The sequence below is a fragment of the Oryctolagus cuniculus genome, chromosome 3, assembly GCF_051225735.1.
Source record: "Oryctolagus cuniculus isolate XC-2025 breed Fujian yellow rabbit chromosome 3, ASM5122573v1, whole genome shotgun sequence".
In the NCBI taxonomy this organism is placed as follows: domain Eukaryota; kingdom Metazoa; phylum Chordata; class Mammalia; order Lagomorpha; family Leporidae; genus Oryctolagus; species Oryctolagus cuniculus.
In genome coordinates, this window is record NC_142869.1 from 146,372,791 (window position 1) to 146,387,619 (window position 14,829).

General features: G+C 36.9%; 1 protein-coding gene across 3 annotated transcripts in view; it reads right to left on the reverse strand.

Annotated features, from left to right (window-relative positions):
* The window catches only part of HGF (hepatocyte growth factor), a 74,836-nt gene that overhangs the window by 59,111 nt on the left and 896 nt on the right, over nucleotides 1–14,829 (reverse strand). For all 3 annotated transcript variants that reach the window (XM_089327986.1, XM_008258178.5, NM_001168707.1), the window contains 3 exon segments: nucleotides 8,398–8,563; nucleotides 5,075–5,187; nucleotides 3,555–3,669 (listed from right to left, as the gene is read on the reverse strand). In XM_089327986.1, coding sequence (XP_089184112.1) covers nucleotides 3,555–3,669; nucleotides 5,075–5,187; nucleotides 8,398–8,563 — 394 coding nt within the window.

A 14,829-nucleotide genomic window follows, 5' to 3' on the forward strand; every position in this document is an offset into this window, starting at 1 on the left:
AATAAAAACTATCTGTCAAAAAGAAATAGCCTACTCTAAAAGAGTAGTATTTTTATTAAATAAATCTTTTTAAAGAACCAATTAAATAGTATAAACATTAATGACTCCAAAATGCCTTCAGATAACAAGTCTATATTCTTATTTCACTATCATTTCAATATGGAAAATGAAAATAAGACATTAGGCTATATGACAAAAATTATGATGCAATTAAACCTTATCATTTCACAGTTCATAACAGTAATTTGTTTTCAAAAAATAGAGTCATTTGTGCTTTGTCTTAGTTTCAGTGCCATTGTTCCAGAGTATTTTAGCATAACTTTTGATTGTTACATTGCTTCAACTTTATTTTCTTTCATTTTTGACACTTCACTTTTCATGGCAAATCTATATGAAAGCACTTTTTTCTCTGATAGAATCAAAATTGAGTTTTGTTTTATATATTTTCATAAAGTACAGCAGAACTTAAATTCTCATCAGAAAATTCTATTGTAACTCTTTTATGAAAAATCTTGGTACAGTACAAAGCATAAGCTATTATTAATCACAAAGCCAACATTTTTGCTCCATATACAGCAGCTGACTTAATATATGACACTGGTCCTTAGACAATTTATTAACTCTCTGAGTGTTTCAATTTCTTCACTTACAAGATTTATAGACTGAACAAGATTTCTGTACCAAGTTTAGCACAAGTTGAATAGACACATACTCAATATTGAATGTTTTAGAGAGGAGTTTTCATTCCATACACACATGGAAAGCAATACACACAACATATACCTTTCCAGCAGATTTGTAAAGCCAAAGAGAAGCTGGGAAGAAGCAGTGAATGAATCAGTCAATAGGTTAGTATGAAACATATAGGTGGGAAGGAAAAGAGACAAAGTGGAAATCAAACTGAGAAACAGCCAGAAAGAGTGCCCCCACCAAAGTTAATAAAATGAAGAGATGCGCTTCTGTCTGTAACTTTTAACCCATTCTTCAGGATGCAGATTAAAGAGTCTGCATCATCTCTTCTCTTCGTTGGTATACAAGTTTACTTCAAAGTCTGTTGGATACGCCATACATACTCTTTTGATAAAGCAAGCAATTTCCATGAGCTTTTTGAAGACCCCATGTCTTTGACCTTTTACTCAAATTAACGTGTTTAGGCTGCTAATCTGTAGCATCCCATGTTTGGCCAGAGGATGAAGCTAGCCCTGCTCTGTTCAATTAGCTGTGTTCATTCGACAAATGCTTGTGAGAACTTGCTACACACAAGCCTTGAGCCAGGTAGTAGCTCTGTAATATGCTTTTATTTGCATAAGACTATTTTTAGGTCTTTGTCCTTGCTGCTAGCAGGCTTTAAGAGAGATAGTGAGGAAATATTTAAAATTGGGTTATACCCAAATATACTTTGAAATATAAACTACGTCCTCTGGGTGCTAGCCTCCCTTTCTTTTCTTTTAATATAGACTATGTTCAAAGGAAACTTGAACCGTTCCATCATCTGCTTCATTTATGAATAGTGGGTGGCTAATGAAGGATAAAGATGTAGATATCAGGTCACCTGCTCTTCTGATTAAGCTTCAATACTAATTTCACCATCTATCATCATCTTCCTATTAAGTCACTTGTCAAATATTTCCATTTAGGGAGTCAACAATAAATCCCTCCTCCAGACAGAGGCATATTTCTTTTTCTCTTTCCCATAAAATTAATCTTGAGTTAACACTTAATTTAAAAGTGTCAAGCTATCATTCAGATATTCCAATAGGCTGCTAATTGCTGAAAATTAAGTGTTGGTCTTGTTGGATACAAAAGAAGATTTGATGAACAGAAAAGATTCTCTGGACTGTAAACATCTGTATCTGTAGGAAATAGTCATTGGTAAAGTAGCTGATCGGACTACTCAGCAGAGAATCACAATCGTAGAGAACTTGGGTTGAAATCAGACCTCTACTAGGTCAGTCCAGTGCAGTCTCCTGGACCAGGTAGGATTGATTTCAAATGATATTCTTTTGTTCATGAAAACTTAGATCTATCTGTTTAAATAAGATGTTTTGTTTACCATGCAAGGAGCAACATCTTGCAAACCCTTAAGAGAACAAACTCAATTACATAGTTTGTAATGTAAAGATAATACTACATTTCAGAGGTGTTCCTGTGTAGTTGTAAGTAAGTAATTTGGGAAAATTATTGTTTTCTGTTATTTGAACACTATAGGGCTGTTCACCTTGGACACTTACTAGATGGTGTTAATTATGCTGGGATCACATGTTCTAATCCCAGTGTGAAGCCTTGAAATCTTGCTTTATTTTTCAGTCAATTTACTCATTTCTATTTACTAAAGTAAAATCAGCTTACAAAAATGATGCCAAAAGAGTGGAATAGAATAAAAAGTGAATTCATCAAGGCAGAGTCATCACCCCCATGACTAAAAGAAGACACAGCATGTGTTGTATGGATAGGCCAAGTGTTTCGTGCCCTGGGATTCTTAAAAGCACATGTTATAGAGTAATATTGGCTGGGCTTCCATTCTAGGGAAACCACTTACTAGTTGTCTATGACCCTGAAAATTTATAAGGTTCTTTGTGCTTTCCTTTCACCGTGTATATAAAATAGAACTAACAAAACTACCCACTATGTGGTTCTCCTGAGGATGAAATAAAATAAACCAAGTCAACTGCTCAGCAAGGCACTTGGCACGTGGTTAACAAAAACCTTTCAATGGAGTTCACAAACCAGAGGAGAGCTGTTTTAAAGAACTTTAGTTCTTCTTGCAATTATTTGTGAAGTCCTGAAATCTGAGGCTATATTTGGTATTCAGCAGGCATTAGACATGTCTGGTTTTTTTTTTTTTCCTATCAGGATGAGAACTCACAGTCTAATGAACAGATAGATACTATGTTTACCGGTCTTTAAATAGAATCCATCTGTTATAATGAACACAACCATCCTCTTCAGACAAGAAACTTAGCTTCTATGGAAGAAGTTTTGTGGAGTCTTTGGACAACAGGTGAAATAGGGAAGCAGGTTGATCCAAGCTTTGAGCCATGGTTCTCAATGTGAGCTGTACTTTGGGGAGTTTATGAAGTACTGGTGCCTTATTTCCCCTGGAGATTTTTGGCTATAACTAACCCACGTTACCACCTGGGAGACGGGCTTCCTCAAAGGTGAGCAGTAGGTGATTTTAATGCACAGTCAAGCTCGGAATCCACGGAAGGGGAAGAACACTCAGCTCTCACTGAGGCCAGAATCTCACCCACCTCCACTTTTGCACAGTCCACCTGCCCGTGTACGTAAGGCTGCACTTTCTCCAAGGGTAAATGGGAAAGAATGAAATACTCACTATGTTTTCATAAACACCGTGACCAACACATTGAAGCACTGAGGTAGGACAATATTGGGGCATATATTAATGGTAAATGTATTCATCATTTTCTAGATCCTCATCTTGAGTTCACATAATCTTTGGCCTAATATGAGGCAATAAAGTTGAGCAAGCTAGTACAGAACTGTAGAATTATCCTGAAGGCCTCATGCGAGACTTCTCTTCACACTATTCTTACCTGTGTTCATGTGGTATCATGGAACTCCAGGGCTGACACTTGATGCCACTCTTAGTAATAGACACTGTTCCCTTATAGCTGCCTCCTTTACCAATGATGCAGTTCCTAATGTAGTCTATCAAAGAAAGCAGAGGAAGATGTCATAACTATGTGAAGCGTAGGCTATATGCATGGAAGAAGAAAAAACACAATAAAATCCATTTCAAACTTCTGCACAATTTCAACTAACATTGAAATATACTGCCTAAAGCTTCTACTAAAATTTTCTGAGTGGCACATTCCAGAACAATCCAAAACAAATGAACAGGCTGATGAGTGAGAATTTTTAATTTTATGAGTATATACAGAGATTAATCTCTGTCCTAGCCAGGCATTTGTGATTTATACAAATATACAGACAAGAAAATATTAGAAACAAAAACTAAGTGATTTTTAAAATCTATATAGAATTCAGAAATTTTCTTAATAAAATTAATTAATGGCCCTTCTTTATCTCAGCAAAACTGTGTGGCTTTTTGTGTAGCACCATGCGTGTAAAAAATGACTACACTGGGTGACTGTTTTCCATACTTTTGCTACCGCTGCTGCTGTCACAATTTATACAACTTTTAGTAACAAGATGCATATTCCTATCAAATAATGGCAGATGCAGTTGTTAGCAACCGAGAAGAAAGACTGAAGTAAGAATGGTCTTGTATTAGATCATTGCGTGTAAGAACTGCAAATTCTTGGGGTATAAGGAGATTACCTCATTTTCTACCATAAGTTAATTTTTTATTTGATTTAAACATGTATGCTATTGACATGAAAGCATCTGTATGTAGTACCCCATACTCAAATTTAATGGAACCGAGTATGACTTTTTGAAGAAACATAGAAATAAGTGCTGTTTTCACAAGCATAATCCATAATAATTATTAGTGTGATTAGAGAATTTGTAGAACTCATAGTTAATAATCCACAGTTATTTCATTTATATAATTATACTTTCAAACAAAATAAATGCTTTTCAATACAATTGCAGACCATCATAATAGACAAAATCAACATATAATATGGCCTCAAGTCCTCTTTTAAAGATTTTTACAGTATATGAATTACTCTGTTTTCCAAAATTTCCATTTTTATGTTATCAGTATTCATCACCATCACTTAGATTGATTTCTAGAGTTTATTAAAACATAAAATACTATAATAAGTTCAAAACTTGCCATGGAGTACTTTGAACTGATCACTTAGAAAGGATACTTTACAATTAACATGGAGAATCCCAGTTCTAGGAGAAAAACCTAGAAAATCACTGAAGGGGGGGAGGGCCTCTAGATTATGGAAAGTATAGGAAGTCCTCTCTTCAGTCTAAAATACTGTACCAGCTTCACCTGTCTTAACCGATGAAATGACTTCATAACACATAGAGCATATAATAGAAAAACCAGTTGGGAAGTATACTTTGGCAGGAAATTACTGTATGTATTTTGTACTTTGTTTCCTAATGCATTATTTAGGGGGAGGTCAGTTACCTTTGTTTTCATAGAGGTCAAATTCATGACCAAACTCTTTTTTCACTCCACTGGACATGCTATTGAAAGGAAACCAGAGGCATCGTTTTTTTGTTTTATCAAAAACAAAGGCCCTGAAAGAAAAAAAAATCTGAATGAGTAAAAGCAATACCACCACTTATACAGCTTTTAAACAATGAGCACATGGTTTACCCAGGAGGGCAGTATAAAAACAGATGCATACACACATAAAAATATGAGTGATATTTAAACTTACCATGCTGATGGCCAAACAAGAAAGAACAAAATTAACATTTTGCCAGTATGGATTTAAATATCAGACTGAATACTCTGAAATGTTCTTGGGTTATTCTAAATGACTTATTGAAAAATAAGGGTTTCACTATATAACACAGCTACTTGGGTTATTTATGAAGACTATTTTTGTTACAAGCATGGCAAGTTGGAAGGTTTTGTCTACATTTATATGCAAATGATTCAATTTGAGACATCATGATTAATTTCCAAAATTTATAACCATGTTAAGTATATTCTAAAGTGGAATTTCCTAAGGTCCATTAGAAAAATTACCACCCACATACTGGCATTGTGGCACAGTGAGTAATAACATGGCTTGCAAGCCAATATCCAATAATGGAGCCCTGGTTTGAGTCCTGGCTACTCCACTTCCAATCCAGCTCCCTGCTAATATGCCTGGGAAGACAGCAAATGATAGCCCCAATACCTGGAGTCCTGCCACCATGTGGGACACCAGGATTCTGTCTCCTGGCTTCAACCTGACTCAAACCTGGCTACTGTAGCCATTTGGGGAGTGAACCAGTGGATGGAAGATACTCCTAGAGTCTCTGAAATCAAATAAGTTTGGAAATTTTTGGATAAATATGGCTTCTTAATGAGCTATAAAGCACTGGAGCTTATTAAAGGCTATAGAAATCTTTGCAGAAGGATAACTGCTTATTTAAGGCAATGTTTCCTACAAGTATTTTAATTAAAATATTAAGATTACAGAATATGCTTTTGATATCAAAGAAATCAAAGAAAATGGCTGGCAGGTGATACCTCCACAATCAGCATTCTTAAGTATTACACTGGTTTTTGGGGTTGGTCACTAAGAACAAAATGATAGATATCAAGAAGTAATAGCATTTTTTATAAAGTGATTCCATCTGGAAAGTGGGTAACAGGTTTTCCAGTTTACTGATGTCATTAACCTCTTTTCTCTCATTCCACTGCCATGACATACTCCCTCTGAAATGTGTTTCTCTATCGTATTGTACATCTCCATATGGAGTGTGGGCAGCTGTAAAATTCCATGAGTTGCATCTCCTTTTAAATGTAAGAGTCTTTATCCTAGCCTTCTTTGAATTATTATCTTCTTTTCAAGAATTTACTTTGTCTATTTTATAGTTGTTTAGCCCTGGGGGACTAATCCAGCACCAGTTACTCAGTCAGCACTAGAAGAAGAAAGCCTTCTAATTCTCTTAAGTAAGTTCATGAATTGGCAATCGTCTGCAGAGCTTAGAATCAGGCATTCTGGTCACCTCTGCTCAGCAAAGAGGAACTTGAATCCCTGTAAAATCAATCATGTTGATACTTCCTCACAGGGAATGCTTGAGAGTGGTCCACCCATGCCTACTCAATTCCTAGATGCTTTCACACAAATCTGTCAGTATTTTTTAAAGGATTATGGTGTTTTTCATTGTTTTTTCAATAATTCCAGTCCAAATAACAAGTCAGCAAAGAAGATACTATGATTTATTAAAGATTTAATTTTGGAGTATCATAGTATGACCATTGAATTCTGAATAACTAATTTATTTCTCAATCCCAAATAATATGTATAATCTATGTACATGTACACAATATATTATATATACATATATACATACACGTATCTGACAATAGACAGATGAGGAGGATGTAATCATTTCTGGGCAGAAGAACTTTGGAACATGTGGTTTTCCGCATAGGTAATCATAAATTTGGAGACTAAATATAACTTGACTAGAATACAGTAGGCAAGTATGAAACTTCATATACAACAATGCAATGCAATTCTCCCATTTCACTTCCTCTGCCCTTTCAACTCCGAAAGGGGGAAAATGCCATTGCAGCCTCCAGGACTGACAGAAGTACATCTCCATCCACTGCATAGCTGGGTGTGGATTCAGAGGAGAACTCAGGCAGTTACAGGAAAGTCAGGGAATAACATGACCCTAGGAATATTCTTGCAAAGTCAATTCGCACTCCCCTGGCCAGGCAATGCTCCCTGAAAGTGGCAGCCTCGCAGTGGAAACAGAAAGTAGGTTGCATTTTGCTCACCCCTGGGAATGGCCATCTCTGCCCCTGTCTTTTCACCTCCTGCTCCTAACACTCATCTCCCTGGGCTAGGCCACATGAAATTAGGACATCAGGACATCTGATCATGGCAATCACTAAACCCTATGTTCATGTGCTGCTATCCAAATGTCATAGAGCAAATTTCAAAATGGACAGAATCATGTGTGCAATCCTGGTCCTAGCAATGGAACACAATAAGGCATAAAAGAATAGAACACGTGTGAGGGTAGCGAAGGCTTATGAAGACAAGAAATGCAGCTTTTTCCAGCAATCTGGGAGGCTAGTCACATGAAAATGTCACCTATCTGACTCAAAACCACAGGTCTCCCTAAAGCTCACTGCTGATGTTATGGGGATTCCTCCCTAGGAGCCTGCAGGGAGAGAAGCAAAAGATACGCAACTCTCTGTTGAGTGCCCTCAGCACTCTGAATTGTTGGGACATTTCCCCCTGAAACTTCATCGTCATTCCCTAACTCCTCTGAAACAGTGTGGGCTACTGATGCCACGCCAATCCTCTCAAGGTGTGTGTTTTTTTTTTTAATCTAATTCTTTCAACACCTTTGATTTAAATCCCTACAGACAATGATATAAATTGCAGTAAATTCTGGCTGTTGCTCAATATCTATTCTGAAAATTTCTGCATTCCTCTTGCAAGAAAAAGTAAGTTTATTCTGAATACGTTATTTTAAAAATGTGAAAGAGATAAAAGTCCATCTCATTGGGTTATAGGACCCCACATTTTATTTTTCATATGAGAAAGCATAAATTCCTTAAGTAAAGACTCTTTGGATTGCAGAATATAGAGTTTTTGTGATCTCCCATCTTCAAGCCATATTCCCATCACTGACAGTTAAATCTTCCAGTGAAATTAGGACCACATTTATAATTTTAAGGACAAATTACATTGAATAAAAGAAACATGATTCCAATGAGCACATGCTATATTTGGGAAATTATGCTAAGAACAAAATTAAATAACTTACTTGCAAGTGAATGGAAGTCCTTTATTCCTAATACATCTGTTGGCACATTGGTCTGCTGTGTTCATTTTTTTAGTTTTTATCTTCAGTAATGGGTCTTCTTTGATAAGAATCGTCTTTGCTGACTTTTTAAATTCATGAAGTGTATTTCTTCTCTTCTTCTGTCCCTCTATTAATAGGAAAATTTTTAAAATACATTTAGGAGAAATGTTTAGAAGGTTCATTTGGGGAAAAAAATGCTTAAGAATCATCTACAAGATAATGATGTTATCTGGCAACCTACTAGTCTTGCAAAGATTGCAGGCAAAAAATGAAGTGAGGAATACTTAAGAGCAAGGGAGGAATATTGTAAGCAGGGAGTTATTCACCTACAGTCTTTCAAATGAATGATGCTTTCAAAAATTAGAACAGAGTTCATCCTAAAGAAGCAAATGAACCCTAAAGAAGTAATTATCAAATAAGTAGGATAGTTCACCCTAAAAAAGTGACATTTTCCAAACAACCCAAAAGCATTGGTGCCAGAAGCATATCACAACATACTTCAAATTCATATTTTGCATTTTCTTCTATAATCATTCTTTATGCAAATTACAGTATTAATTAAATAAGCCAGTTCAAAGACAGGTGAGAAAATTTCACTAACAACAGTATAGTGGATAATTCTAACTTGCTCTTTGAAGTATTTCAGACCATTTAGATATTAGCCCTTCTCTTATTTACTACATCAATGTTGTCTGTGCTTGTGGGCACTGCTTCTCAGTGGCACTGATCTGTTTATCTTGAGATCAGGCCAAATGCTGTGAATCAAATGTATGTAAACCTTCATCCTTTAATGCAGCAGTTTCATTTTTCTTCATCAAAGTACAAGGCCACTAGATAGCATGAAGCCTCCTAGTGGGGGAAAAAATACTGAAAACAGAACTAAACCATGATGCAAGACTTCATCGTGAGGCAAGGCTTCATCTTGTGCATGAGTATCAAGAACTTGCTTCTTTTTCTGAATTTGCCCAAAGTAACTTCAAATTTAATCATGACCACCATCTTCACAGTGTGGATCCAAACATCTAATAGAAGGCAGCTATTGGATAGTAACAAGAGATGTGATCACGCCCTCTGCCTGTCAATGCTTTTGAACACCCTACGAACAAAGGCAGTGATCCAGATACAGGTCAAGGAACTGACCACTTAGAAGATCTCGCAGGGGAAACTCAGCTGCCTGACTTTCAGACCCCCACTGTGAACCATGCCACCTTTATCTAGGAATCACTAAGAATGTGTATGAAAGCACGGTGTGTAAACATTCTCTGAAGGTGTGGGTTAGAGCACTCAACAAAGAAACTTGGGTGGTAGACCAGCAAAGCTTTTTTGCTTTGTCTCTCTATGTGGCAAAATGTCTCAACATGAAAGGTTGAAACTTTGTGCAGAAAATTTGGAAATAATGGATAGCAGAGTGAGGAGCTGAGGATGGTATCATAATCTTAGGTTTGTCAGCACCCACTAGCTCCAGTTGGTTTATTGAACATGCACATACTACTCATTATCATCTATCCTAACCTAAAGTTCTCAGAAAAGAAGAGAAACGATGAAGTCCTCCAGAGGTCTGGTCCTCTGTAACACTCTGATCACTAGCACCAGAAGACTTGTACCAATTCTTGTAATGATGCTTTCATTTTTAGCTTTTCTTTGCCCTACAAAATGCAATGGCTATGACACAACAAATATAATTTAAAAGACATTTTAACATTGAAATTCAATCAACCAAACAATCTATTAGCATGTTATTTATGGAGTGCAGACCAAATGGTTTGCATAAGGTTGGCAGACAGATGATAATTCTGGCATTCTTATTGACTTGCCAAATGACTCTGTTTAATTACTTGAACTGTTAATTACTCAATCTACTAAATGGAAGTTATATTAACTTTGAACTAATGAGAGTTATTTAAACTGTAATCATCAAATAAATGTTTGGAAATCAACTTGGTTAAGAAAAATGTTACAAATAAACGAAGTATCAGTCTTATTTTAGAAATTTCATCCCTTAATTTATGGTGTAAGAGAAGAAACTGTTATTCTCCCAAGCAAAGAAGGCATAATTGGTTTCTGTCACAAAACTATGTTAATGGGAGATAAGGTTTTCCATTTAGACTTTCTCCTTCCTTGACCTCACTACACTATTATAAAATGTTACACAGCATAATAATCATTTGATTTCCTATATGAATTTGAATATTTTAAAAATAAATAGCAGTATTACTTTTTATTTGTTGAACTTATTAGGGAGAGCCACTAAGCCTTTGAGTAGAATACAGATTAAGATGTGTTATTTCAAGAAATTAATAAAATATTAAATAAATAGTAGTTAACATGAAAAATCTGTTAAAAACATCTGTCCAGTGAAATGAAAGAATTTTATGTATATATTCTCAAATGAATTCTGTTAACTAAAAATATAGAATTAAAATTGACCTGATGCATTAATTATACATGTATAAGGGTGAGAGAAAAAGCACTAAAATATTCAAAAAATCTAAGGTAAATATTTCATTCGTAATGCATTTGTTATTATCAAACACAAGAGAACCACATCTGGTGGGTGCAGTGGTTTCTTCTCTCAACGCCAGGCAAAAAGAAGGCAAGCAAGGAAGACTGCTCTGCGGAAGAGAGATCTCCATGGAATGGCTGGTTGTGTTTAATTCTACAGAGCCTCACTTGTTCTATGGAAATGTGTGCACGTGTGGTTGTTCCTCTTTAGAAAAAAAATCTACTCTTGCTTGCTGATAAACTTTCCATCACTACCTTTCATCTAAAGCTCAAAAATGATTCTAAAAAGCAAATAAGTCTATGATTATCCTTTATTAGAGATTAAAGATAAGTGAAAGGCTTTTTTGGTGCTGCAAAAATTAATCAGGGTCCATCGGAACCAGATGCCAGAAATGACTTCTCATTACATATGGCATAGAAACTTTTCCTGATATGTCAGCAATTTTACCAATTGCTTTAAAATATGAATTTGGAGCAAGTTGCTCAGTGTGTAACCTGTGCATTTATAAAATTAATTGTTTATTCAAAGGAAGAAAATGTCCAAAGAGAAGTCACCTAAAAATACAATTCCTTTGCTGAAAATAGTTTCTACTTTCTCTACCATATGTATTAACAACTGATGCTTGTTTTACTGAAAACAGTTAAAAGCCAAGCTTAATTTGGGAAGCAACTCAAAAATATCTTTGGATCAGAGTTTTCTCTACTATTTTTTGTGTGTGTGACTGTTAGTTGAAGTTTATAAACAAAATATTGAAATGAAATCAAAGGGTGAGAGATCACTGCAAATTTGTCATGCTTTAAATTGTAACTTCTTTTTCCTTTTATCCCAGTATGGGAAAATATTCTGGAAGCTCTATTTCCTGAAGAACCTAAAGTCCTTATTTGAGAACTGAAATCATTAGAATCCTAGTGAAAACCTGCACACAGAAAGTAGGGTCAAAAGTATCAAGGTGCTTGAAGAAAGACACACTTCTCCTCCCCAGTCCCTGGCCTCACACTCATTTCTCTCAATACCTCATATATTTTCTTCTCAGTGTGGACTAACCATTGACTTCAAAGGCAAATCATGCAAGGAAAGGATTTGCAGGGTGTGGAAAGAAGTAGGACTCTGACTTCACATATTCTGAGAAACCTGCCTGCATGATTAGTGATTAACAGTTCCAAGTGGCAAGATGTTAAGATGAAAGTATACAAATAATTAATGGAAAGGAATGGTTGTGACTGGAAATTTTAAACTCCCCAGGGACAAGGATTACAAATGAGTCTCCATGTTTCTATTGGGAGTTTCCCAAATCCACAATCTTCTTTAGGGAAGGCAACTGGTTCACAAATTAAGATGTCAAGAAGAGAAGGTATCAGACTGAAAGCAAATGCGGGTATCTGGATAGCGACAAGTCTCTTCCAAGGAGACTTACAAAATGAGGTGATGTTCATGTGAGAATAGGGGCCCTTCTAGATGGCTCCTTCCTCCACTTCCTCCTTTCCATTGCTGGTTCAGGGTCTCCAGCTTTACTGTCTGTGTCTGCCTACAACTCTCCCTCCATTAGGTGACTGGAGCCGACACTCTGAAGTCCAACTTGAGTCAATCATCCTGTCAACGTAAACGACTTCTCTATGGAGACCACACTGTCTAGCAGGACGCCCAACCAGTCCATTCTACCACACTCACGGTTCCAGTCCAGGCAACTCCCTCACCTGGTACACCTGTCCCTAGAGACTACTTTCAGCTGCTGTGTGGTGGTCTTTCTGGGACATCCCTTCCCTTTCTCATAGCTATGCCTTCAAGTACTTGGCTTCTCCAGCCATGCTACCGTCCATCTTTTCATACCTTATACGCCATCTATTCCTTAAGCCTATGTTGATCTGTCAAGCTAGGAATGGACTCTTAGCCACAGTGTAATCATATTTCTAACACCCAGGGATGGTTCTCTTTCTTTGTTAATATTCCTTAACCCATATAATTTTTCAAAAGAAAGTTTCAGTTAATTTTACGGTTGGGGGTACCACAATCACTTATTTCATTCCCACAGCCTTGGGGAGGAATCTCAACTACTATGTTAACGAACAAAGATAAGTAACATCTTTAAACCTCCATTTCCACATGTAAAATAAATCCAAAAATGCCAATCTCATCAGAATTAAATAAGCTTTACTTCAGAACTTGGTCCATGACATGTGCTCAGGAAATATAGCTTCCTTTCTCATTTGTCTATCTTGATATCCCCAAGGATTCTTTGGCATCAGGTACTCTCTTAGGCTTCTTTTGCTACAGAGGATTAGCTACTTGTTTCCAGTGTTGAGGACAATGAATAGAAGGTAATTCTATAGAAACTAATTCCTACAAGGATGGTTTGGGTGCACAACATGGAGTATTTCTTAGGAAACTAACTGCATGTCAATATATTACATCAGTATCTGTTTTTCTAACAATTATGAATTTACAATATGTGCAACTATATATTCATAGAATAAATCCAAAAGTGTAACCAAAGCAAGGGACAATAACAAGAAAAAGAAAACTTCTAAATGTTCAGTACTAGATGACATAAAAACCAGAACCTTTCTATATACATATCCTAAGAATGTTACCAGTGGTTTTCATTTTGAAGGATATCTAAAAAAAAAAAAAAAGCAACTATCAAGACAAACTTGCCACCCAAACAAAAGTAGGTCCACTCTTCTGATGACAATTTTAGCATCATCCACTTCAAGAATTATTCACAACATATCTGTAATTCTCAATTGGCCTCTTGTTGCCTGCCAGCGCACTCTTGGGCTGATTTCTCCCTATACTCAGGAAACACAGTCATTTCAACATTAGCCAAAGTGAAATATAATTACAGATGTGCATCTCCTGCCAAAACTTCATAATGCATGCCAAAAACAAATAGATGTTGTCCACGGTAGATCTACTGTTTGGGTTTTCCACACTGTGCTCCCTTGCTTTAGCTCAGATAATTCCAGGTAATTGTATTCTCCAGAACAGCAACATCTTAATCTTTTCAAAGGAAAGTCATCAAAACCAGAGCCAAGATTTCAGGTTATACTTGAAACCCCCTACACCGGCAATGTCCAAGAAGAATCCTTTTCCATGCAACACATCTCAAGGATGACAACCTGCTCTCTTCACCACTTCAGGAATCCAACCTAAGTGCTTTCAATCGACCCTCCCCAAACCGACCCTCCCCAAACAGTGTCATAAGGACCACTTCACAAAACAGAAGAAAGCCTAGTGGTTTGCCTTATCATTTAGCAAAATCTTGGCATCTTCAACCCTTGTACTGCCTCAGAAAGTAGATCAGAGGTCTGATAAATTTCACATTTAGCTTATCTCATCTCAAAAGATGCACGAGCTCTGTTTCTTTGCAAAAAAAAAAAAAAAAAATCCGTGTCTACCATCTGGTCATTTATCCCTTTCTTTTATTCCCCGTGTGTTCACTGCCTCTCCTGTTGGCACCCCAGCCGCCACGGTGTGATACAACCAAATACAGATGTTTCCTCTTGTCCTGATAACAAGGGAAAATTTCCCACAGCAGCAACGGTATCTCTGAAACCTCTGGACACAGGAGCGCCAAAGCAACTCCTCCCCAACTGCAAAGTCTCGGCAAGAAAGTGGGAGACTGACAGGAGCGGTCATGCAGCTCCCATCCAAGTCCCCCAGGTCTGCCTTCCCAGGCACTGCAGTTCCAAAAGAGCTGGCATGCATGCCCAGAGGGAGGGAGCCAGAAGACTGGCTTTCTCTTTCATTTCTGTAACGTTCATATGCGTAGATTTCAATCTACCTCATCCCATGAAGACCTGCATAAAGTCACACTCTATCCTAGCAGGTTGACTGTGGGATGAGGGGTGGTGGGTTGTCAGGGGACAGATGAGTCCCTGCCGGACAGACCA